This window comes from Macaca fascicularis, chromosome 2, assembly GCF_037993035.2.
Source record: "Macaca fascicularis isolate 582-1 chromosome 2, T2T-MFA8v1.1".
In the NCBI taxonomy this organism is placed as follows: domain Eukaryota; kingdom Metazoa; phylum Chordata; class Mammalia; order Primates; family Cercopithecidae; genus Macaca; species Macaca fascicularis.
In genome coordinates, this window is record NC_088376.1 from 110,423,286 (window position 1) to 110,449,092 (window position 25,807).

The window sequence follows — 25,807 nt, forward strand, 5'->3', positions numbered from 1 at the left end:
GAAATTGAACAAGACAACCCACAGGAAGCCTCAGTGTGGAAACTTACTTTATTCTAGCCATGATTATCCTAGTTGTCACCTTGCACACCTGCCATCTGGTGCCATCTCCTGGCTGGCACATTTATACCCTCTCTGGCTCTGAAAGGCATGTCAACCAAAAATGGGCAGCTGGGACTAAGGCATATTTAAACAAAGGCTCCAAGGGACCCCTTTCACTTGGGTCTAGCATCCAGCCTCTCTCAGCAGAGGCAGGATCGTGGTACCTTGTCGTGTTTTCTGAACAGGGCCCAGGACAGCCAAGGCATGCCATCACTGCAGCACTCAATCCTCCTTGGTCACAGTGGAGTCAGCGGTCCAGCCTGAAATACTACTACAGAGGAGAAAGACCCATTCCTGCAAGGTTGCTCTATCTTCCACATCCAAAAACAGTCCTACATAGCTTCAGCTGCTCCCAAATCAGGTCACAGAACAGCAGGAGACATTCCTTTGGCAAAAAAGGACACGCTTTTGTCCTGTATCTTATACTGGTAAGTGAGGCTCTGATCCCGCTGGGCTGTGGGCTGCGATGGTCTCCTCCACAGGATTCTCAGCTACAGAGACAGAGAAGAATGAAAGAGGAGCAACCACCCCAGGAAGCTGCTCCACTGGGAGCCCCACCCTAGCTTCTCTGTGACCTTCAGCTGAGGCCTCTATGAGATGACAGTCAGACGTGCCATCTGGTAATGGGGCCAACTTGTAAAATAAAGCGTATCACCAGCTAACTACAAATAAAGGGTTCCCCTCCATTACAGTAGTCATATTGGCTCAATACAAAAAATGTGAAAGAGAAACAAAAAGGAGAAGGAAGGAAAAAGTCTTTCAAAGGAAGACCATTAAAGTATTTTTATTTTATTTTATTTCATTTTATTTTATTTTAAGCAGAGTCTTACTCTGTTGCCCAGTCTGGAGTGCAGTGGCGCAATCTTGGCTCATTGCAACCTCCGCCTCCTGGGTTCAAGCGATTCTTCTGCCTCAGCCTCCCAAGTAGCTGGATTACAGGTACGCATTACCATGCCCAGCTAATTTTTGTATTTTTAGTAGAGGCGGGGTTTCACTATGTTGGCCAGGCTGGTCTGGAACTCTGACCTCAGGTGATCCACCCACCTCGGCCTCCCAAAGTGCTGGGATTACAGGTGTGAGCCACCGCGCCTGGTCCCTTTGTTCTTTTTTCTAAGCATGGTTTTGTACTTGTGGGCTAGACTAATTTTGAAAATCCCATTAGAATTTGCACATTCAATACAGAGGCCCAGGAAGGCTAGATACCTGTTTTGATGGTGTTTCCACTGACTACAATGCTCTGGGGGTCTGGCTGAAGAGAGGCCACAGCTGCCCAGCAGCACCTTCTCCTCAGGCCCTGCTGCAGCACTACAGACATAGCACTGCTGGGCTTGGTCCTCTGTGTGACCTACCAGCCTTGCCTCTGAAGGACTCTGGGCCAAGACTCCTAGCCACTCTTACTGGGTCAGGAGTGCTCAACATCAAGTTAACCAGGAAGCTGTGGTGGAGGCTTGGGAGTGGTTCCAGAAGAGAAGTTTGAGAAGGCAGAGAGCCACACGGCAGCCCATTTAGAGGGGTAGAATCCAGCTTCCCTCCCAGAGAAGGACTCTCAGTTTCTGCCCAAGTACTCCAATTGTTCTAGTAAGAGACAGCAGTTGGGGCAGCAACCCTGGTCCATGATACCCAGTGATTCTCCTGCCTCAGTCTCCTGAGTAGCTGGGACTACAGGCCCGCACCACCATGCCTGGCTAACTTTTCTATTTCTATTAGAGGTGGAGTTTCACCATGTTGGCCAGGCTGGTCTCGAACTCCTGACCTCAAGTGACTGGTCTGCCTTGGCCTCCCAAAGTGTTGGGATTACAGGCATTAGCCACTATGCGTGGCCCCGAGTTATTATTTTAAAAGGAACAGGCTGGGCACGGTAGCTCACTCCTGTTATCCCAACACTTTGGGAGGCAAACGGGGGTGGATCACAAGGTCAGGAGTTCAAGACCAGCCTGGCCAACAAGATGAAACCCCGTCTCTACTAAAAATATAAAAAAAATTAGCCAGGCATGGCAGTGGATCGCCTGTAATCCCAGGTGCTTGGAAGGCTGAGGCAGAGAACTGCTTGAACCCAGGAGGTAGAGGTTGCAGTGAGCCAAGATCGCGCCACTGCACTCCAGCCTAGGCGACAGAGCAAGACTCTTTGACTAAAAAAAAAAAGGAACAGTGTTGACCTGAATAGACAATGCCTGCTGCAGTACTGCAGAGAAATTTTGCTGTTACTTGACGGCATGCCCTGCATTCCACTGTAGACAGCTGTCTCCTCTTTAAGAGTGCTCCACTTTGGTCACAAATGGGATCCCCATGGAATATGTGTGTTGGTCCATGAGGCTAAGTGCCATCTGGAGCAGGTCTATTACCTGAAGTCTCACAATTTCCAGTGTTTCCCTTCCACCTGAAGTCATGTCCCAACCAGACAGTCCCTCAGGCCTGACTCTCCCCCATGCAGTCAAGAATCATAGGTACACGGGCAAGCAGCCCATTGCCCAGTAGGCCCCTGCATACCTGCCCATGCACATCCCTGCAGAAGCCAGTGGCCAGGCCCTCAGCCCGCAGGATCAGGTGGCTCTGGTGACTGACGCCATTCAGCAAGATGTCATTCTCCTCATCCTCCACATCTCCACTGTCGTGCACAAGGATCACCATGTTTCCCTGCATCAGATACAAGATGGAAGCCTGCTCCTTACCGGAAGGGACACCCAGAGTCAGGGAGTGCCAGCCTCTCATTGCCTCCGCTCCCCTGCACATCCTCTCACAGATCACCCTCCCTGCTGCTGCTACAGCCAGCCCCTACCTGTGCTCCCAGACCCTGATTCCAGTCATCTACTGGACAATCTCACCCATAATGAGCCAACCCATATTTTCAGCTCACTTCATCTAAACCAACAGTCTTCAAAATTAGCTCACTCTCCTGAATTCCTGAATGTTATTAAAAGTGTCACCATCCTGCCAGGCACCCATTTATTCCATCTACAGTTCCTGAATACTTACAGTGTACCAGATCCCACAATAGAAATAACAAGTGAGAGATATGGGCCCAGGAGCAGATAGATGCTGACAATACAGGATGATAAGAGCAAGGGAGAGGGAAGCATGAGGTATATGGGGAGCACAACGAAGAGGCATCCGCTCTAACCTGGAGAAGCAGGTCAGGAGGTGAGTAAACGTGAGCTGAATCTCAGAGGGCAAGTAGGAGTTAGCCAAGCCGAAATGACTTTTTGGTCAACCCTGCCAAAAAGTGACAGCTTGAATAATAAGTCCTTTCAAAGGAATACTGTCCAGTTGTTAAAAAGAATAAAGCTGGCCGGGCACAGTGGTGCACGCCTGTAATCCCAACACTTTGGGAGGCCAAGGCAGGAGGATCATTGAGCCAGGGAGTTCAATACCAGCCTGGGCAACATAGTGACACCCTGTCTCTATTTGTAAAGAATAGTAATAAAAGGCCGGGCATGGTGGCTCACACCTGTAATCCCAGCTCTTTGAGAGGCCAAGGTGGGTGGATCACCTGAGGTCAGGAGTTCAAGACCAGCCTGGCCAACACGGTGAAATCCCATCTCTACTAAAAATATTTTTAAAATTAGCCGGCCAGGCATGGTGGCTCACGCCTGTAATCCCAGCACTTTGGAGGCTGAGGTGGGCAGATCACAAGGTCAGGAGTTCAAAACCGGCTTGGCCAACATGGTGAAACCCTGTCTCTACTAAAGAAAACACAAAATTTAGCTGGGCATGGTGGCGTGTGCCTGTAATCCCAGCTACTCGGGAGGCTGAGGCAGGAGAATTGCTTGAACCCGGTAGGAAGAGGTTGCAGTGAGCTGAGATCACACCACTGCACTCCAGCCTGGGCAAAAGAGCAAGACTCCATCTCAAAAAAAAAAAAAAAAAATTTAGCCGGGTGTGGTGGTGGGCACCTGTAATCCCAGCTACTTGGGAGGCTGAGGCAGGAGAATTGCTTGAACTTGGGAGGTGGAGGTTGCATGAGCCAAGGTCACTGAGGTTGCACCACTGCACTCTAGCCGGGGCAACAAGAGTGAAACTCCATCTCAAAAAAAAGAAAAGAATAGTTTAAAAAAGAAAAAGAATAAATGGCTCCTGTAGGGGTACAAAGCAGCGTGGCCAGGCCAGGGTCTGAGCTGGGGTTCTGTCCCTGCTGGGCTGCGGCCCCAGCTGGACTGCTGCCACGGAACTCAGTGCAGAATAACTCCGGGAGAAACTGCAGTGGGACCTGGAGGCAGAGCATGTGAAGGTGGAGGATGTGACCCTCAACCGTTGTGCCTGCAGCTTCTGAGTCCTGGTGGTGTCGGCCAAGTTCAAGGGGAAGCGGCTGCTTCAGATACACTGGCGGATAAACGTGTGCCTAGCCGGAGGCTCTCACACATGCTTTTGAGCAGAAAACCCTCATCCCAGAGCAGCGGGCCTGTGAGCAGCAGAAACGAGGGACTGACACCTACACAGCCATTAAATTATCAATCAAGGCTAGAAACAAAGGAAAAGAATGAAGCAGATCCATGTGTTATTGGACAATGGACAACAAAATACACTGTGTATTACTAAATGAAAAAAAGAAGTAGCAAACAGTGTGGATGGCACGTTACCAGTAATGTGAAGAAAAATGCAGGGAGACAAATATGTGCATATACTTTGAGAGCCAAGGCAGGAGAATCACCTGAGCCCAGGAGTTCAAGATCAGCCTGGGCAACATAGTGAAACCAAGTCTCTATAAAAAGTAAAAATATAGAAAAAAGAAGCCGGGTGCGGTGACTCAAGCCTGTAATCCCAGCACTTTGGGAGGCCGAGACGGGTGGATCACGAGGTCAGGAGATCAAGACCATCCTGGCTAACGCGGTGAAACCCCGTCTCTACTAAAAAATACAAAAAACTAGCCGGGCGAGGAGGCAGGTGCCTGTAGTCCCAGCGACTCCGGAGGCTGAGGCAGGAGAATGGCGTGAACCCGCGAGGTGGAGCTTGCAGTGAGCTGAGATCCGGCCACCGCACTCCAGCCTGGGCGACAGAGTGAGACTCCGTCTCAAAAAAAAAAAAAAAAAGAAAAAACCAAATATGTGCATAATTGTACAGACTGGCTAGAAGGATGCACGTTGAGCCGGTCGTGGTGGCTCACACCTGTAATCCTAGCACTCTGAGAGGCCAAGGCGGGCAGATCACGAGGTCAGGAGATAGAGACCACGGTGAAACCCCGTCTCTACTAAAAATACAAAAAAAAAAAAAATTAGCTGGGCGCGGTGGTGGGCACCTGTAGTCCCAGCTACTCGGGAGCCTGAGGCAGGAGAATGCATGAACCCGGGAGGCGGAGCTTGCAGTGAGCCGAGATCTCACCACTGCACTCCAGCCCGGGAGACAGAGCAACTCCATCTCAAAAAAAAAAAAAAAAAAGAAGGATGCACGTTGGAGGGAGGGAGAGAGGCAAGAGCACTTTTCTTCCTTCTTTTTCTTTTTAAAACAATGCCCAAGTTTTATTTTTTCAACTAAAACAAGTATTCTTACAAAAAGAGGGTGGTAGCAGGTCACAGACCCAGCTGGACTGCAGAAGGTGACTTTGGCTACTTACTCTCAACCCCTAATCCTGACTGTGCCTTCCACACCCCTAAGAGTTCCTCCTCCTCCCATTCTTTCTGCATTACCCTGGTTCCTGGCTCTGCAGCTGTAGCCAGGATGGCCTCACAAGTTCCCTGAACAGAGCTTCCAGGCAGGACTTTGCACACAGGTGTTCAACACACACTGCTGGATACCCACACACCTGGCTAACTCAGTTAGCTTATCTCTCCCATTGCTCTGTACACTCAGTCTGACCACACCATACCACTGTCCACACGTTCCTGCCAGCTACACCATTACACAATGACAAGTGCTACCGTGGGCCAGACACCGTGCTGACATGTTACAAGCTTCATCTCACTTTACTCTTGTAGTCAGGTACCTGCGAGGTAGGCCCCACAGCCATTCCTATTTTACTGACTGGCCTATTGTTATTGTTAAAAACTCTATTATGGCTATTAAGTACAGCAGTATTTACACCTAACTGATCACAACCAGTTACAGATTTCTTTGTTTCTTCTCTGCTCCCACTGCTTCACTTGACTAACCAAAAGAAAACAGAAACAAAAACTCTAAAACCTCTATTACAGCAGAAATCCCTGTTTGTCCCTCATAACTTGGTAATCAAGGTAACATTGTATATCCTATACTTGTATTGCCCTTTACAATTTTCAAAGTAGCTTATACTCATTATCTTTTTTTTTTTTTTTTTTTTTTTTTTTTTTTTGAGACGGAGTCTCACGCTGTTGCCCAGGCTGGAGTGCAGTGGCGCGATCTCGGCTCACTGCAAGCTCCGCCTCCCGGGTTCACGCCATTCTCCTGCCTCAGCCTCCTGAGTAGCTGGGACTACAGGCGCCTGCCACCGCGCCCGGCTAATTTTTTGTATTTTTAGTAGAGACGGGGTTTCACTGTGGTCTCGATCTCCTGACCTTGTGATCCGCCCGCCTCGGCCTCCCAAAGTGCTGGGATTACAGGCTTGAGCCACCGCGCCCGGCCAATATACTCATTATCTTAGCTGATCTATAAAATACACTCAGGGATGATAATAACTTGCCCCAGGACACACAGGCTATATCTGGCAGACCTGGGACTGCAGCAGTGCCACACGTGACCAGCCCCACTGAACGCAATGTTGATCATCGCTTTATTTTGGGGGGCTTTACTTTTCAGCAACGGCAGGTAAGGGAAAGCAGGTGGCTGGAGCAAAAGCTTTCTGGCGCTACCAGAGTAAAGCCAAAACCCCAAGCAAATAAAAAGATCACAGCAAGCGAGGTGTGGACCTGTCTGAGTTCTTGGAGGTCACAGGTGGGCGCACAGAAGGCAGTTCCATGAGTACCTTTAGTTCCCAGCACACGGTGGCTCTGCAGTAGTGAATGAAGTCTAGCACAGCCACCGCCCCCACGCCCAGGCTCAGGAGTACACTGAGGTCGTCCACCAGCAGCACCGGGTACGTCCACCGAGCCTCTCCACCGTCTACTGGCTTCAGGGCCTCCCGTACAAACTCAAACAATGGTTTCAAGTTCCCAGCATTAGCCTCCCTGGAGAGACAGGACAAAAGTTATCAGACTTCACTCTCTCTCTTTTTTTTTTTTTTTTTTGAGACGGAGTCTCACGCTGTTGCCCAGGCTGGAGTGCAGTGGCGCGATCTCGGCTCACTGCAAGCTCCGCCTCCTGGGTTCACGCCATTCTCCTGCCTCAGCCTCCTGAGTAGCTAGGACTACAGGCGCCCGCCACCGCGCCCGGCTAATTTTTTTTTTGTATTTTTAGTAGAGACGGGGTTTCACTGTGGTCTCGATCTCCCGACCTTGTGATCCGCCCGCCTCGGCCTCCCAAAGTGCTGGGATTACAGGCTTGAGCCACCGCGCCCGGCCCAGACTTCACTCTCTCTACAGATGTTTATCAAGAACCAAGTAGCACCACAGGAGAGGGCTAAGGGGGACAAAGAACTTTATCACAATTCTTGGCAACAAAGAGTTCATGATCTGGTTAGAAAGAAAAGGCATGCACGTGTACAGGAATAATTCAAATATTTCCTGAGGCCTGCTAGGTATAAAGCACTGTGTTAGAAACTGGGGGACACAAAAATAAACAGCTCCTAGGGCCCTTAAGAGACACCATACATAGTCAGGTGCGGTGGTTCACACCTGTAATCCCAGCACTTTGTGAGGCTGAGGCAGGCGGATCACTCAAGGTGAGGAGTTCAAGATCAGCCTGGCCAACAATGGTGAAACCCTGTCTCTACTAAAAATACAAAAATTAGCCAGGTGTGGTGGCGCACACCTGTAATCTCAGCCACTCGGGAGGCTGAGGCAGGAGAATTGCTTGAACCTGGGAGGCGAAGTTGCAGTGAGCCAAGACTGAGATCATCCCATTGCACTTCAACCTCGGCAACAGAACGAGACTCTATCTCAAAAAAAAAAAAAGAAAAAAGAGAGACACCGTACAGCCTCTCAACCCAAGAGCTTAAGGCATCTGGAAGATAACTGGATTGGGCAGGCAGAAGCCTTCCCAGGAGGTCATTCACAGCTGGAAAAAGTTAAACAGGCCAGGCACAGTAGCTCGCACCTATAATCTCAGCACTTTGGAGGGCCAGTGGGGGAGAATCATTTGAGCCCAGGAGTTCGAGAATAGCCTAGGCAACAGAGTGGGACCATATTTCTACAAAAAAAAATTTTTTTTTAATTAACCAGGCATGGTGGTACACCCCTGTAGTCCCAGCTACTTGGAGGCCGAGATGAGAGGAGTGCTTGAGCCCAGGAGGTCGAGTTTGCAGTGAGCCGTGTGTGTACCACTGCACTCCAGCCTGGACAACAGAGCAAGACCCTGTCTCAAAAAAATAATGAAATAAGAAGTTAAACAGCAACTCAGATGCCCTGATGGTCAGTGGCAGTGGCCTAAGGGCTTCTGTATACATAACAGATTTGACCTGTTTCTGACACAAGCCAGACTGACTATCTCCGCCTTCTCTAGTGACTACCCCCAGCCATCATTTCTCAGCAATGAGTGGAGGAACAGAGCACAGGGCTCAGGGCAACTGGCCTACTGCCTTATGCTCCGGGGATGAGCCCCTGGCATTGCGTTATTTTCACTAACAATGAGGACATCTCCCCATATCTTGGGATGAGGTGTAACCAGCCCCTGCCTTCAAATGAGGAAACCCCAAGTCAGAGATGCTAAGGGATGTATGTGAGGTCACACACAGGGTCAGGAAACATGGCCTCACAGCCACCACATAAGGGTGTGTGTGTCTGAGAGATAAGGTGGTCGGGGGAAGTTAATGTGTGGACCGCTTTGTAGTGGAGGAAGAACAGCAGCCAAGCAGGGAGTCTTCACAGAGCTATGTTTGTGGCCAATGTTCAGAAAGAAGGAAAAGCAGGAAAACCAATCTCAGGCCTGTGACGCTGAATACCAAACCAGGGGAAAAACTTTTTCTTAAATGTCTGAAGAGTAAATATTTTAGACTTGCAGGTCATATGGTCTTTGTCCTGACTACTCAACTCTATTTGTTGCTGTAATGCAAAAACAGCCAGGGACAACATGCAAACAAATGAACGTGGCTGTATTCCAGTAAAATTTTATTTACAAAAAATAAATTTAAAAAAATAATATTAAAAAAGACAATTTTAAAAATATGAAACAAAACATATTTATTTACAAAAACAGGCAGCTGACCCATAGCCCATAGTTTGCCGTTGCAGAGTTTCCGCTGTCGCAGAGCTCAGGTGTATACTAGGGCTCTAAGCCAGGGCTGGAAAACACAGCAAAGCATATTGTTCTGCCATCCTTCCAGCAAATGATCCTCTCTATAGCTTTGGGGACAAATGTCCACCCTCAGCCCCAGGAGAAGAGCCAGCATTTGATAATGCTGCAACACCAGATGAAGTGTCTGTCTCCTGAAGCCAGTTCCATCTTCCTGCACAATAAGAAGGAATCACACAGCAACCAGGAACCCTGTCTGGGCCCACCTGCCACGTGTGTGCTTCCGGGCTGGGCTGCAGGCTGACTGACCTGAGAAACTGCAGGGGATGTGGCTCCTCTTGAGTCTGGAAAAAGACGTCCACTGCGGACTTCAGCCCCTCGAGGAACACAAGCTGCCCACGCTCCCGCGCCACAGTCAGGTTGACACCCTAAACATGACAAACAGTGAGTTACTGTGCCCATCAGACTAGATGCCAGCTTGCAAGAGGGCACAAGACACCTTCCAAACATGGCAGAAGTGTATCTGATCACCCAATGTACAGGCCTGTCTTCATTCCCCTGGGTGCTCCCAACCCACAATCCCCCATCTGTTTTCAGATGTATATTTCCATTTAATTGTCACATTAAAAGAAAAACTAGCCAGGCATGGTGGCACATGCCTGGAGTCCCAGCTACTTGGGAGGCTGAGGCAGGTGGATCGTTTGAGCCCAGGAGTTTGAGACCAGCCTGGGCAACATGGCAAGATCTCGTCTCTACAAAAAAAAATAAAAAAAAATTAGCCAAGTGTGGCAGTTTGCACCTGTAGTCTCAGCAACTCAGGAGGCTGAGGTAGGAGGATCACGTGTGCCCATCAGGTCAAGGCTGCAGTGAGCCATGATCATGCTGCTGCACTCCAGCCTGAGCAACAGAGCGAAACCCTGTCTCAAAAAGACACAAAAAACAAAAACCTAGGCTGGGCATGGTGGCTCATGCCAATAATCCCAGCACTTTGGGAGGCCAAGGGGCAGATCACTTGAGGTCAGGAGTTCGACACTAGTCTGGCCAACATGGTGAAACACCATCTCTACAAAAAATACAAAAATTAGCTAGGGGTGGTGGCAGGTGCCTGCAATCCCAGCTACTCAGGAGACTAAGACAGGAGGATTGCTTGAACTGGGAGGTGGAGGTTGCAGTGAGCCGAGATCGCACCATTGCACTCCAGCCTGGGTGACGAGAGTGAAACTCCATCCCACAAAAAAAAAAAAAAAAAAAAAACCCACAAAAAATGGGACGCAGAAATTTAGTATGCATATCCCTGCTCAGACCAGGACTTTTTTTCTTTTCTTTTCTTTTTTTACTTGTCACTGACTTGAAGCTCAAGGACTTTCTTTTTTTTTTTTTTTTTTTTTTTTTGAGACATAGTCTCACTCTATTGCCTAGGCTGGAGTGCAGTAATGCAATCTCGGCTCACTGCAACCTCTGCCTCCCAGGTTCAAGCGATTCTTGTTTTTTTGTTTTTTGTTTTTTTTTTTGAGACGGAGTCTCGCTCTGTCGCCCAGGCTGGAGTGCAGTGGCTGGATCTCAGCTCACTGCAAGCTCCGCCTCCTGGGTTCACGCCATTCTCCTGGCTCAGCCTCCCGAGTAGCTGAGACTATAGGCGCCCGCCACCTCGCCCGGCTAGTTTTTTGTATTTTTTTTAGTAGAGACGGGGTTTCACCGTGTTAGCCAGGATGGTCTCGATCTCCTGACCTCATGATCCGCCCGTCTCGGCCTCCCAAAGTGCTGGGATTACAGGCTTGAGCCACCGCGCCCGGCCTCAAGCGATTCTTGTGCCTCAACCTCCTGAGTAGCTGGGATTACAGGTGTGTGCCACCATACCTGGCTAATTTTTATTTATTTATTTATTTATTTATTTATTTATTTATTTATTCATTCATTCATTTATTTTTTGAGATGGAGTTTCACTCTTGTTACCCAGGCTGGAGTGCAATGGTACGATCTTGGCTCACTGCAATCTCTGCCTCTTGGGTTCAAGCGATTCTCCTGCCTCAGCCTCCTGAGTAGCTGGGATTACAAGTATGTGCAACCACATCCAGCTGATTTTTGTATTTTTAGTAGAGACGGGGTTTCTCCATGTTGGTCAGGCTGGTCTCGAACTGCCAAACTCAGGTGATCCACCCACCTTGGCCTCCCACAGTGCTGGGATTATAGGCATGAGCCACCGCACCCAGCCTAATGTTTTTATTTTTAGTAGAAACAGGGTTTCGCCATACTGACCAGGCTGGTCTTAAACTCCTGGCCTCAAGTGATCCACCTGCCTCAGCCTCCAAAAGTGCTGGGATTACAGGTGTGAGCCACTGCGCCTGGCCTCAAGGACTTCTTAAATATGGTTCATGAACTACCATCCGATTAAGAAACCCTTTAAGATGCCTGATTAAAATGTAGATTCCTGGCCGGGCATGGTGGTTCACGCCTGTAATCCCAACACTTTGGGAGGCCGAGGCACGTAGATCACCTGAGGTCAGGAGTTCGAGACCAGCCTGGACAACATGGCAAAATCCTGTCTCTATGAAAATTCAAAATTAGCCAGGTATGGTAGCACATGCCTGTAATCCCAGCTACTTGGGAAACTGAGGCAAGAGAATCACTTGAACCGGGGACGCAGAGGTTATGGCGAGCCAAGATCATGTCATTGCACTCCAGCCTGGGCAACAAGAGTGAAACTCTGTCTCAAAAAAACCAAAAGCAGATCCCTGGGTCTAATTCCAGAACAAGGGCACAGCTCAGGATGTCCAGCTCAACAAACACCCAGGGATAGTGATGCATTCTAAATGTGCAACCCACTGCTCCACCTGTGCAGAAACAGGTCACATGGAGCTCGGTGTGGTGGCTCACATCTGTAATCCCGGTACTTTGGGAGGCTGAGGCAGGAGGATCCCTTGAGCTTAGGAGTTTAAGACCAGTCTGGGCAACATAAGGAGACCCGTTCTCTAAAAAAGAAAAAAAAAAAAAAAAAGGCAAGAAAGAAAGAGGCAACATGTAACTCTTTAGACTTTCCATGCCCCTACATCAGGTCTCAACTGCTCATTCACACACAAAATGCCCAGGGTCTTCCAATGTCCAACACCATTTGTTCTGATAGCTGCAGCTGACAGAGAAAGACTCCTGATCGTATCACGTTTGCTCTTGCTCACTACCAGTCTATTTATGTAAGTGCAACAATATGCCATGAGTATAGAAGCTCACGCTCCAGTACTTCACATGCCAAGTACTGTGCATGCCATTCCTGCTGTGCTGATTATCATTCAAAGGTAAAAGAAAAAGTAGCCAGTTTAGACATGCGAACACACAGCTGTCTCATCCTGAAACAGATCCAGTGGCCATAAAGCCATGCTACAGAGCCCTGGAATGCAACATGTTTTCTTTACATCCTGACTGTTCTCCCTGGGCTCCTGCCCTGATGTCTAACACAAGAAGTTCTCCCTTCTCTGCAAAGGATGGGAAAGAAAGAACCTACCATTTTCTCACCTCCTCATTTGCTTCTGCCCAACAGAGAAAGAGGCAGTGACTTGGTCCAATAGTAAGACTGGATTTTATTTTTTTTTATTTGTATGTATGTATGTATTGAGATGGAGTCTTGCTCTTTTGCCAAGGCTGGAGTGCAGTGGTGCGATCTTGGCTCGCTGCAATTTCCGCCTCCCAGGTTCAAGTGCTTCTCATGCCTCAGCCTCCCAAGTAGCTGGGATTATAGGCGTGAGCCACCACGTCTGGATCCTCTGAGAAATAAATGAGTGGAATGCACGCCCCATGAGTGAGATGATCCCAAAGTGTTAAGATTAAAGGCATGAGCCACCACCCCTGGCAGCCAAGAATTTTTATAGTGACTAGGTCTTGGGTTTTGTCAAATGCTTTTTCCGCATTAAGTGATATCATCATATGAATTTGTTTCTTTAGCCTGTTGAGATGGTGGATTACAACAGCTGATTTTCAAATGCTGAACTGGCTTTGTAAAATTGTAATAAACCCAAGTGAGGTGTATAGTTCTTCTTATACATTTCTGGACTTGATTTGCTTATATCTTGCGGGGGGCGGGGCGGGGGAATTGCATCTCTGGGAGATATTTTTTTTTCCTTTTTTTATTGAAAAGGTGTGTCACTCTACAGGCGCACGCCAACTGCCCAGATAATTTTTGTATTTTTAGTAGAGATGGGGTTTTGCTATGTTGGCCAGGCTGGTCTCAAACTCCTGACCTCAGGTGATCTGCCCACCTCGGCCTCCCAAAGTGCTGTGATTACAGGCATAAGCCACTGCGCCCAGTCCAAGACTGGCATTTTAAAGATCACTGCTGAAGAGTAGCCCAGTTATCTCCCTCTCTAAGCCTGGCCTGTCCAAAAAAAAACCAAAAAACAGCCCTTCAGCTTCCATTCTCAGGCAGTGAAGTCCACCTAGTCACAGGTAATGGCCCAGGCTAGGTCAGGAAGTTCATCAGCCTCTTAGCCATCTTATTCTTGCCCCTGTGTATGATGTGGTGAGGGGCAGGAAACGAAAGTCCCGCTCCCCACATTGGGGTCTGAAGCGCTAGACTTAGGGAAAGACAGTGGGAGGCATCCAGTTTAGCAGCAGACCAAAGTGTGATCTCCAACCAAGGAGGACGAAAATCAAAACTCAAATGGAGAAGGAGAAAATCTTAACTGGTCCAGAATGAGTAGAGAAGGGTTTGATTAATTAACATCTACAAACAGCAGGTCTGGTTCTACAAAGTCTCAATAAGTCTCAATTAATGCTGAGATGCTACCTCAGCCCTTCAAATAAGGGGTTCAGGATCCCAAGATTTCTTTCTTTCTTTTTTTTTTTTTTTTTTTTGAGACAGAATCTTGCTCTGTCGCCAGGCTGGAGTGCGATCTCGGCTCACTGCAACCTCTGGCTCCCGGGTACAAGCAATTTTCCTGCCTCAGCCTCCCAAGTAGTTGGGACTACGTGTACGTGCCACCATGCCCAGCTAATTTTTATATTTTTAGTAGAGACGGGGTTTCACCATGTTGGCCAGAATGGTCTCGATCTCTTGACCTCGTGATCCGTCCACCTTGGCCTCCCAAAGTGCTGGGATTACAGGCGTGAGCCACCGTGCCCGGCTCAATATTTATTTAGTCCCTCTTTTGCTAAGTTCTGTACAATGCAAATAGGAAAGCCCAGCTTTAGACCATGTGTGACACACACACTCACTCAGGGACCTCACCATGGAACTCCAAAATATTTACCAGCTTCTGTCCCACGATATTGTAGTGGCTGAAGGACTGGAAGAGTGCCACAAAGCAGACTTTACAATTAGCTAGAAAACAAAACAATTGATTTTAAATAAATCCTCTGGTTACAACCAGTCTCACTGATTTCATACCTCTGAAAACAAAAGCACTGAGGCAAATCTAGAGACCCAGAGGCTCTGCAACCCGACATATGCAATTTGATTCTAAGATGTACTTTTTTTCTTAACAGTTATATCTTATTTTGCTGATTCTAAGATATATTTCTGTTAGACGTAGTACTAGGTACTTCTTCTTCTTCTTCTTATTATTATTATTATTTGAGCTCGCTCTGTTGTCCAGGCTAGAGTGGCACAATCATGGCTCACTGCAGCCTCAACTTCTCTGGCCTCAAGTGATCTGCCCATCTCAGCCTCCCGAGTAGCTGGAACTATAGGTGTGCCCAGCTAATTTTTGCATTTTTTTGTAGAGACAGGGTCTCCCTATATTGCCCAGGCTGGTCTCGAACTGCTGGCCACAGATCATCCTTCCGCCTGGGTCTCCTGAATGCTGAGATTATAGATATGAGCCATTACGCCCAGCCATGCAGCAGCCACGTTCTTTAGGAAGCATCTACTGCCAGGACAAAGTGTCAATGGGGTCGAGTGCCCAGAGACCTCGAGATACACAAAGACCAGAGAGCAACAAAATCAGAAGCCACATAAGACCTCAGTGAGGCAACGTCCACACAGTAGGTGGAGAAGCAGAAGGTAGGACACAGAAACAGTGAGCACACGCCACTCTTTGGCAGGGCTGGGGAGGGAACGAGATGGCCCAGTGATCTGTTATCCTCACAAAATAGCCCCCCTAGGTATCCCAACACCAAGGCTTGGCTTGTAAATGCTGTTATTGCTTCCTTAAATAGTTTTGGTTTTTTTTTTTTTTTTTTTTTTTTTGAGACGGAGTCTCGCTCTGTCGCCCAGGCTGGAGTGCAGTGGCGCGATCTCGGCTCACTGCAAGCTCCGCCTCCCGGGTTCACGCCATTCTCCTGCCTCAGCCTCCCGAGTAGCTGGGACTACAGGCGCCCACAACCGCGCCCGGCTAATTTTTTTGTATTTTTAGTAGAGACGGGGTTTCACCGTGGTCTCGATCTCCTGATCTTGTGATCCGCCCGCCTCGGCCTCCCAAAGTGCTGGGATTACAGGCGTGAGCCACCGCGCCCGGCATAGTTTTGGTTTTTATTACTTCTGCACCCATCTTGGGTTTCTTTTCTACAGCATCAATGCGTCCCATACCTTTGAGGTAGAAGGAGAGAAAGTGGTGTACAAGGAAACTCCCATCTGTCTTGGCATCACAGAGTAGAGTCAGTTTCCCCTAAAAGTTACGAGGAACACAAAAAGGTTAGACTCCCTGGAAAGAGGTCAGCTTAGTGTAGAAATCTAGTCAATTGTGTCCACACCTAAATTCCTACACCTGAAGAGTTTATTTTTTTAATGATATATATGCTAAGGTACCCTGAAAAGATGAAAATAAGTCAAAATTATGGAAAATCCATGATTAAAGTTATCACTTATTGTTACTTAGGCAGGCATATCTCAGACTCCATCTCCTCAAAGCAAACAGAGAATAAAATAATTTCTCTTCCTCACTTCTCATGTTAGTAATTCAGGAACCAGTCTTAGGAAGAATTGGATCCTGAACAAAGGATGTTTTACCATGAGACTCCAATGAAAATCAGATTGCTGGGACTGGAAGAGGCCTTCAAAAGGCCTCCCCGCCAACTACTTTATATTCTGATGCCAATTCTATTCTGTAGGGTGAGGGAGAAGGGAGGAAGAAGCAGTTGTTGATAGAGATGTCTGATAACAAAGTTCACCCAATGGCCCTGCTTCAGAGGCCTGATCATGGAGAGCTCTAGAAAGACCTCTAAGGGTGGTCCCTGCAGAGCCTGGCTGTCCCGCTCCACTCACCTCTATTTCTGTCAGTGACAGGGAAGGTCAGGATCAAGTGATATCATGCATTCCACCTCCTTGCCGTGTGACCTTCCACAAATGCCTAACTTCTCTGGGCTTCAGGTTTTTTCACTTATAAAATATGAAAGCTCACACCGTCAGACCTTCAGGGTTACCCCTGGTGCTGTCATTTCCTGGTGCCCACTTGAATACTCCATTCTCTCATCTGGCCCTAGGCTGACTTTGGAAGTGCCAGTGGTAACTGGCAAGGTAATCAGAGTCATCTGGACAAGAACTGCCTGGCAACTAAAATCCACAAGGATCTACTGAAAGCTACAATTTGGCACTATGGGATCATAAAAAGGCTTTAGACACATAGTATCCTGGTTGCCATTGAAAAGGAGTTCACCATTTCATTAGGAAGACAAAGATTATGAATAAACCAGGCCAAGTGTGGTGGCTCACGCCTGTAATCCCAGCACTTTGGGAGGCAGAGGCAGGCGGATCACCTGAGGTCAGGAGTTCGAGACCGGCCTGGCCAACATGGTGAAACCCCGTCTCTAACAAAAAATACAAAAAAAAAAATTAGCCGAGTAATTAGCTGGGTGTGGTAGCGCACTCCGGTAATCCCAGCTACTTGGGAGGCTGAATAAGGAGAATCACTTGAAGCCAGGAGGTGAGGTTGCAGGGAGCCGAGATAGCGCCAGTGCACTCCAGCCCGGGTGACGGAGCGAGACTCCATCAGAAAAAGAAAAAAAAAAAAAGAATAAGCCAGGAGATACGCTCCTGAAAGAGGTTACTCCTACGTTAAAATGTGAAAGGTTTCAAGGTGCCCCAGAGTGTGAAGAGAACATGCCAGCCTGGGGTGCCAAAGACTGACTTAGTCCAAGCCAATGTTTGCTACGTCCAGCTTCTAACAGTTCTATCAGAGACCACAAAGAGGAAAAGTAAGAACAGCAGCGTTCAACACAATGTGCCGATTGCTCCGGGGCTAGGGGGCGGTTAGGAAGCTCGCCTATACGAACTCCCCTCTCCTCTCAGGCCTATTCCGCAGTCTCCTCTGAGCGCCTGGGACCTCCACCCCAGTGAACACGCACAGGGCGCCCCAGGGCGCCCCAGTTCACGTCCGTGAATATAATCCAACCCCCCTGTCGGCCATGCTTCCCAGGGACTTTTTTTTTTTGAGACGGAGTCCCGCTCTGTCGCCCAGGCTGGAGTGCGGTGGCGAGATCTCAGGTCACTGCAACCTCCCCCTCCCGGGTTCAAGCTATTCTCCTGTCTCAGCCTCCCGAGTAGCTGGGATTACAGGCGTGCGCCACCACGCCCGGCTAATTTTTGTATTTTTCCTAGAGACGGAGTTTCAGCATGTTGGCCAGACTGGTCTCGAACTCCTGACCTGATATGATCCATCCGCCTCGGCCTCCTAAACTGCTGGGATTACAGGCGTGAGCCACCGCGCCCGGTCGCTTCCCAGAGACTTTTTTTTTTTTTTTTTGAGACGGAGTCTCGCTCTGTCACCCAGGCTGGAGTGCAGTGGCCGGATCTCAGCTCACTGCAAGCTCCGCCTCCCGGGTTCACGCCATTCTCCTGCCTCAGCCTCCCGAGTAGCTGGGACTACAGGCGCCTGCCACCTCGCCCGGCTAAGTTTTTGTATTTTTAGTAGAGACGGGGTTTCACTGTGTTAGCCAGGATGGTCTCGATCTCCTGACCTCGTGATCCGCCCGTCTCGGCCTCCCAAAGTGCTGGGATTACAGGCTTGAGCCACCGTTCCCAGAGACTTTTAAGGGCACGTACGGCCTTTGAGAATATACGAGATGGCCCAGAAGCCCACCTTCGGCGGGTCCAAGTCTACACTCCAATCCCCGGGTCGACCCTCTGCGGACTACAACTCCCAGGTGCCCCATGCCAGGTCGTCGCGCCATTCCCTGGGGTCGTGCGCACCGCCTCCCGGATGCAGTATTCCGCCGCCCTGCCAGGTCCCGCCCCCTTCCGGGCCGCGGGACCTCTTACCTGTTCCGCCCTGTCGGGGGTGGTGTTAAGCAAGTTATTAAGTTCCACGAACATTCCGAGCTCCTGGCACTAACACTCTGGAGGAGAATCCGGGGTGCTGCAAAGACGATGGAGGCTTAAACGCACCAGACAGCCCGCCTCACGCAAAGAAGCGCGCATGCGCAACGCCACTTTTGCGAACCAGCCACAGCCAATGAGGCGGGTGTCTGGATGGGGCCGCTGCGCAAGCGCATAGACGTGCGTGGAGTCCCAGGTAGTTGGAAACGATGGGCTTTTCTGTAGGACTGCCAGCGGCCTGTGGCGGCTCATTCCGCGCAGATCGGCCTGGCGCCCGAGCCCTCCCAGTGGCCCCCAAAGCTCCACGCGACCGAGTATTCTCCTTCCCTTGGCCTCGCTCTCTGCCCAGCCCCGGGCCTCCTTTCCTCCACAGGTGGCTATCAGGCGCCCTCTGTATGCCCCACACTCCTGGGAGCTTGGGCTCATCGGTAAACGAAAACAAAGGACAGGAAATTATTATTTTTTAATTATTATCTTTTTTTTTTTTTATTGAGACGGAGTCTTGCTCTGTCGCCCAGACTGGAGTGCAGTGGCGCGATCTCGGTTCACTGCAAGCTCCGCCTCCCGGGTTCACGCCATTCTCCTGCCTCAGCCTCCGGAGTAGCTGGGACTACAGGCGCCTGGCACCACGCCCGGCTAATATTTTGTATTTTTAGTAGACACGGGGTTTCACCGTGTTAGCCAGGATGCTCTGGATCTCCCGACCTCATGATCCACCCGCCTCGGCCTCCCAAAGTGCTGGGATTACAGGCATGAGCCACCACGCCCGGCCGACACGGAATTATATCTTGAAAAGTTATGTGGAGGAAAGCAAAGCGGGATTGGGGAGTAACAATGGGGGCAAGGTAGGTTTCAGAATTAAAGAGGTTGTCAAGGTGGGACTCACAGACAAAGGGTGTTTGCGGCCGGGCGCAGTGGCTCACGCCTGTAATCCCAGCGCTTTGGGAGGCCGAGACGGAGGGATCAAGAGGTCAGGAGTTCGCAGACCAGCCTGGCCAACATAGTGAAACCCCTTCTCTATTAAAAATACAAAAAATTAGCCGGGCGTGGTGGGGGGAGCCTGTAATTCCAGCCACTCGGGAGGCTGAGCCAGTAGAATCGCTTGAACCCGGGAGGCGGAGGTTGCAGTCAGCGGAGATCGTGCCATTGCACTCTAGCCTGGGCAGCAGTGTGAGACTTCGTCAAAAAAAAAAAAAAAAAAAAAAGTGTGGTTGCAACACGCCCTGTATTCCTGTCCTCAGAGCCTTTGCACTAACTCTTCCCTCTTCCTGGAATGCCCCTTTTCCCAGATATTCAGCTGATTTTAAAATTCCCCACTTCCTTCAGGTCTTTGTTCAGATGTCACTTTATTCGTGAGGCCTTCCCTGAGCACCTTACTTAAATCACAAACTGTCCCTTTTCGAACACTTCTTTTTCCTTGCTTTTCTTTTTCCATAAGGTTTGTATCTATTATACCGTATATAGTTTTGTTCTAGCCCAATCAGCCTCAGTTCAGTGAACAAACCTGTAGTTCAACCAAAGTCAAGTTTATTGACAGTCACTAAAATGAAAGAGAATTGTTATATGATTTGGGAAAGAATCGAATTCAGGTGAAATTTAAGTGAAGCGGTGTTTGATATGCTTAAAGCACAGCACAGCTGTGTATGGAGGAGTCCTACTCTGGCGTGGACTGCAAAGGGGACCCAGGGTCGTTCCTCTGGAAACTGCAAGTTGTTAAGATAGATGTAGAATGTAATCGTTAGCTGAAGCTCTGCACCTGGGATGGAAATCGAGGCTGCTGCTCTGTGTCAAAGGGACGTAGGTCCTTCAGCCAAGAATGAGATGTTTCATGTTTATTGAAATGTGAGAAAGAGAAAAAAAAATTGGCCTAACCCTTACAGCTAGGTCTTAGTGTTCCTGTTGAGCATAAACAATTTCACGAAACATCAACATCAGACTGATAGTGATGGATCAAGACAAAACTAGACCACTCCATAATCATGTTGAACACAAAACACATACATTGTCCAAGCCACAACCAAACATCTCATTTCCCAGCAATAAGAGTACCTCTTCTTTACCAATCTTTTTAGCCTGATACAAGTTCTTTTTTTTTTTTTTTTGGCCTGATACCAGTTGTTTATCACATACTGGCTTTGCAAAGATGCCTCCCTGTAAATAAGATACATCAGGGTACCTAATCATAGAATTACTCCAACCTTCTGACAGCATCCGTTCCCGAGCAAAGCCGTACTTCCTTAAACCCTCCCCTAAATCACTTAACAAGCCCAAATCCTGTAATTGTTTTCTAACACCGTCTTAATGAGATACCCCATGGTTCCCCCATGGTGTACATTCTCCCTCATAGCAATGAGTAATAAACTTAATGTTTTCAGTAATAAGTATATTCCTGGTGGTCATTGCCTGGAGGGAATAGACGTGATGTCAATCAGCAAAGTTTTAATTTTAGAAAACAAAATTTCTTGCTGAGAAAGCAGTAGTCTCCACCAGGCGAGGTGATTCATGTTACATGGAAGGCTGCGGCAAGAGAATCACTTGAAGCCAGGAGGTGGAGGTTGCAATGAGCCAAGATCACACCACTACACTCCAGGCTGTGTGACAGAGCAAGGTCTGTCTTAAAAAAAAAGAAAAGAAAAAGAAAAAAGTGGTAGTCTCTCAAAGAAAGGGGTTATTTATGAGACTACAGCTGCAGCATATTTAATCCCAGCTACCTGGGAGACTGAGGGGGGAGGATCCCTTGAACCCGGGAGACAGAGGTTGCAGTGAGCCGAGATCACGCCATTGCCCTCCAGCCTGCACATCTATTATCTGTGATGATAAATAGCAGGACAGGTTTTCACAGTCTGAGCTAATTTTATGTTTCTTACTTTCCTTATTTGAACTTTAGTACCAAAAGGCAAGAGGACAGGGATTTTTGCCTGTCTTCTTTGCTGTTATTTCCTCAGTGCCTAAAAGACTGCCAGGCATTGGACCAGGTGCCGTGGCTCACGCCTGTAATCCTGGCACTTTGGGAGGCTGAGGTGGGCAGATTACTTGAGGTCAGGAGTTTGAGACCAGCCTGGCCAACATGGTGAAACCCTGTCTCTACTAGAAATACAAAAATTAGCTGGGCTTGGTGGTGCATGTCTGTAATCCCAGCTACTCGGGAGGCTGAGGCAGGAGAATCCTTTGAACCCGGGAGGCAGAGGTTGCAGTGAGCCAAGATCTCACCATTGCACTCCAGACTGGGTGATTATTTTCCAAAGTGGTTGTACCATTTTACATTCCCACCAGCAATGTAGAAGGGTTCCAGTTCCTTGGCAATAGATGGTGTGGTCAATCTTTTTAATTTTAGCCATCCTGATACTACACTACGTTTTCTTTTTTTTTTTGAGACACAGTCTCTATTGCCCGGGCTGGAGTGCAGTGATGCAACCTCGGCTCACTGTAAGTTCCGCCTCCTGGGTTCATGCCATTCTCCTGCCTCAGCCTCCCGAGTAGCTGGGACTACAGGCGCCCACCACCAGCCCGGCTAATTTTTTTGTATTTTTTTAGTAGAGACAAGGTTTCACCCTGTTAGGCAGGATGGTCTCGATCTCCTGACCTCATGATCTGCCCACCTCAGCCTCCCAAAGTGCTGGGATTACAGGCGTGAGCCACCACGCCTGGCCTCTTTTTTTTTTTTTTTTTTTTAGGACGGAGTTTTCCCCTGTCGCCCAGGCTGTAGTATAATCTGCGATCTTGGCTCACTGCAACCTCCACCTCCCCGGTTCCAGCAATTCTCCTACCCCAGCCTCTTGAGTAGCTGGGATTACAGATGTCCACCACACATCCAGCTAATTTCTGTATTTTTATTTTTTTGTTTTTGTTTTTTGGAGACAGAGTCTCGCTCTGTGGCCCAGGCAGGGGTGTAGTGGCATGATCTTGGCTCACTGCAACCTCTGCCGCCTCCTGGATTCAATCAATTCTCATGCCTCAGCCTCCCAAGTAGCTGGGACTACAGGCACATGCTGCCATGCCCGGCTAATTTTTTGCATTTTAGTAGAGATGGCATTTCACCATGTTGCCCAGGCTGGTCTCGAACTCCTGAGCTTAGGCAGTCCACTCGCCTCGACCTCCCAAAGTGTTAGGGATTACAGGTATGAGCCATTGTGCTTGGCCACATTGCGCTTTTAGTTTGCATTTCTGTAGTAATGAATGATGTTGAGCATCTTTTCATGTGCTTATTTGCCATCCATATACCTTTGGTGAAGTGTGTCTGTTCAAATATTTTGTCCTTTTTTTTTTTTTTTTTTTTTTTTTTGAGATGGAGTCTCACTCTGTCGCCAGGCTGGAGTGCAGTGGTGCAATCTTGGCTCACTGCAACCTCCATCTCCTGGGTTCAAGTGATTCTCCTGCCTCAGCCTCCCGCGTAGCTGGGACTACAGGCATGTGCCCCCATGCCCAGCTAATTTTTGTATTTTGAATAGAGATGGGGTTTCACTATGTTGGCCAGGATGGTCTTGATCTCTTGACCTCATGATCCACCCACCTCAGCCTCCCAAAGTGCTGAGATTACAGGCGTGAACCATATACAGAACAATTAATTTCTGTATATTGATCTTATTCTGCAACTTTGCTAAACTCGTTTATTCATTCTAGTTAGCCTTTTGAAGATTTTTCTTGGATTTTCTGTATAGATGATTATGTCATCCATGAATAAAGACAGTTTTCTTCTTCCTTTCCAGTCTAGATGCCTTTGATTTCCTTTTCTTGCTTGAGTGCACTGGCTAGAAATGGTGAGAGCAGACATCCTTGTCTTATTTCTGATCTTAGGGGAAAGCTTTCAGTCTTTCACCATTAAATATATGTTAGCTGTGGGTTTTTCATGGAGGCCCTTTATCAGGTTGAAAATGTTCCCTCTTTTTGGTACTCCTTTTTCTGGCCTCTGTAGTTCTTGTATGCTGAATGCTTGTGTGACCCTCTGCAAGTCTGCAGGTTCTCTCTCTTTGCAACACTGTCATCTCTGGTACTCTGTCCCATGAACTCTAGCTGCCTTGGTCTCTCCAGACTCTCAGCTCTGTCTTTTCAACTCAAGGAGTATTCCAGGGCCAGGCATGGTGGCTCACACCTGTAATCCCAGCACTTTGGGAGGCTGAGGTGGGTGGATCATTTGAGCCCAGGAGTTTGAGACCAGCCCGGGCAACGTGGTGAATCCCTCCCTATTAAAAATACAAAAACACCATGCGGGCGTGGTGGCACACACCTGTAGTCCCAGCTACTTGGGAGGCTGAGGTGGGAAGATTACATGAGCCTGGCAGGTCGAGGCTACAGTGAGCTGTGATTGCACCCCTGCATTCTAGCCTGGGCAACAGAGTGAGACCCTGTCAAAAAAAAAAAAAAAAGAAAGAAAAAAGAAATATTCTAGGCTCCACCTTAGTTTCTCCTCACTGTCTGGAAATTCTTTTTTTTTTTTTTTTTTTTTTTGAGACGGAGTCTCGCTCTGTCGCCCAGGCTGGAGTGCAGTGGCACGATATCGGCTCACTGCAAGCTCCACCTCCCGGGTTCACGCCATTCTCCCGCCTCAGCCTCCGAGTAGCTGGGACTACAGGCGCCCGCCACCACGCCCGGCTAGTTTTTTGTATTTTTAGTAGAGACGGGGTTTCATCATGTTAGCCAGGATGGTCTCGATCTCCTGACCTCGTGATCCACCCGCCTCGGCCTCCCAAAGTGCTGGGATTACAGGCTTGAGCCACCGCGCCCGGCCTGGAAATTCTTTTAAGGTGGTATGAACTGAGATGATCCTAGGTTCATCACATTATTTTCCCATCTCTCATGGATTATGTCCTTTGCTGGAAATGGAAGTCTGTGGATTATCTTTTTGTTGTTGTTTTATTTTGCTTTGATTATCTTTTGAGATCCAAAGTTAAGAACATATTCCTTTACTGTTTGAGCTTATTGAGTTGTTTAAAAAAGGTCTTTCTTACCCCAAAGATCATAAATATATTCTCTTATATTTTCTTGAAAAGTTATAAAGGATTTCTTTTCACATTTAAGCCTTTAATCTATCTGCAGTTGATTTTTGTGTTTGGTGGGAAGGAATGCAGATCCATTTTTGGAATAGCATGTTGCATTTGATTTTGCTGGTAAGTTGATTGGTATTATGTTGGATCTTTTTTTTTACTCCCCTTTTTTTCTTCCATTTCTTTCTTCTTATTACTTTTTGGTTCTAGTCTAATCCATGTATATTGAATCTTAGATATAGTTTGAGGATAATCAATATATATTTAATATAAAATATTGATTCTTCCTATATTTATTCATTCTTGTTTTGAGAGTGATGGGTTAGTTCTACTTATTTTCCCATTAGAAAGATGCCCTCATTGGCCAGGTGCAGTGGCTCACACCTATAATCCCAACAGGTTGGGAGGCTGAGGCGGGCAGATCACTTGAGGCCAGGAGTTCAAGACCAGCCTGGGCAACATGGTGAAACCTCGTCTCTACTAAAAATACAAAAATCAGCCAGGCATGGTGGTGCATGCCTGTAGTCTCAGCTACTCAGGTGACTGAGGTAGGAGGATGGCTTGAGCCTAGGAGACGGGGGCGAGGAGGGGTTGCAGTGAGCCAAGATTATACCATTGTGCTCCAGCCTGGGCAACAGAGCAAGACTCTGCCTAAAAACAAAACAAAACAAAAAACGATGCCCTCATAAACATACTAAACCATGTCCTTGGTGAACATATGCAGGAGTTTCTCTAGTATCTGGAGTGGAATTGTTGGGTTATAGGCAGAGGTGAATTTATCATAAAGCTGATAAAGCTAATCTACTGTTCATAATGTTGTACTCTTTTTGTCAAAGAGAACTCCCCTCCAATTATATAAGCTTCAGGTCCTGGAATACTTGGATTTGCCTCCATTGTTGTTTATGCACATGTTGAACAGAATAGTGCAACTATGGAAAATTCAAACAGCTTCTCTAAAGGAAATTGGGGAGAATGGTGTTGGAAGGACTGGAGGAACAAAAGGGTGAAGGGGATTTTACTTAGCAATTGGGAAGCTCCTACCTCCCCTGGCCTGGAGCACTCTCCTCTGTATTGAGTGGGCTGGAAGCCTGTAAACTAAATCTTCCAGACTGCTTTTCCAGCTGGCTTCCAATGCTGCTCTGTCAGGGAGACACTGGCAGGAGACTGGAAGGCAGGAAGAAGGAATTCTTCTGCTCATGATCACTCCCCTGGCAGGGTCAGCATCAGTAGTGGGTGACTGGGCTGCAGCAGACAGTGA

At 48.2% G+C, this 25,807-nt stretch overlaps 1 protein-coding gene and 1 pseudogene across 4 annotated transcripts; one reads left to right on the plus strand and one right to left on the minus strand.

The window, feature by feature from the left end:
• Positions 1-30: 30 nt before the first annotated feature.
• ELP6 (elongator acetyltransferase complex subunit 6) lies at positions 31-18,656 on the minus strand. 4 transcript variants are annotated; one of them, XM_045386364.3, is made up of 7 exons: positions 18,512-18,656; positions 15,845-15,923; positions 14,568-14,638; positions 9,640-9,758; positions 6,968-7,169; positions 2,587-2,733; positions 31-590 (listed from the first exon to the last, which is right to left on the minus strand). In XM_045386364.3, the coding sequence occupies exons 1-7, from the start codon at positions 18,563-18,565 to the stop codon at positions 462-464; spliced, it is 801 nt and encodes a 266-aa protein (XP_045242299.2). In that variant the 5' UTR covers positions 18,566-18,656; the 3' UTR covers positions 31-461. The 4 variants fall into 4 exon arrangements, with proteins under 4 accessions (XP_045242299.2, XP_045242300.1, XP_045242301.1 ...); XM_045386365.3 differs by lacking the exon at positions 14,568-14,638; XM_045386366.3 differs by lacking the exons at positions 14,568-14,638; positions 18,512-18,656 and adding an exon at positions 18,333-18,387.
• On the plus strand, positions 2,750-4,577 carry LOC123571681 (bolA-like protein 2 pseudogene; annotated as a pseudogene).
• Positions 18,657-25,807: the final 7,151 nt, after the last annotated feature.

Excerpts from the sequence above, each read along its gene's own strand:
- ELP6 (XM_045386364.3), bottom strand. The coding sequence starts at position 18,565 with ATGTTCGTGGAACTTAATAACTTGCTTAACACCACCCCCGACAGGGCG. Across the intron at positions 15,924-18,511 it reads CCCCCGACAGGGCGGAACAG|GGGAAACTGACTCTACTCTG; the intron begins GTAAGAGGTCCC and ends CGTAACTTTTAG. Across the intron at positions 2,734-6,967 it reads CCGTGTGCTGGGAACTAAAG|GGAAACATGGTGATCCTTGT; the intron begins GTACTCATGGAA and ends TATCTGATGCAG.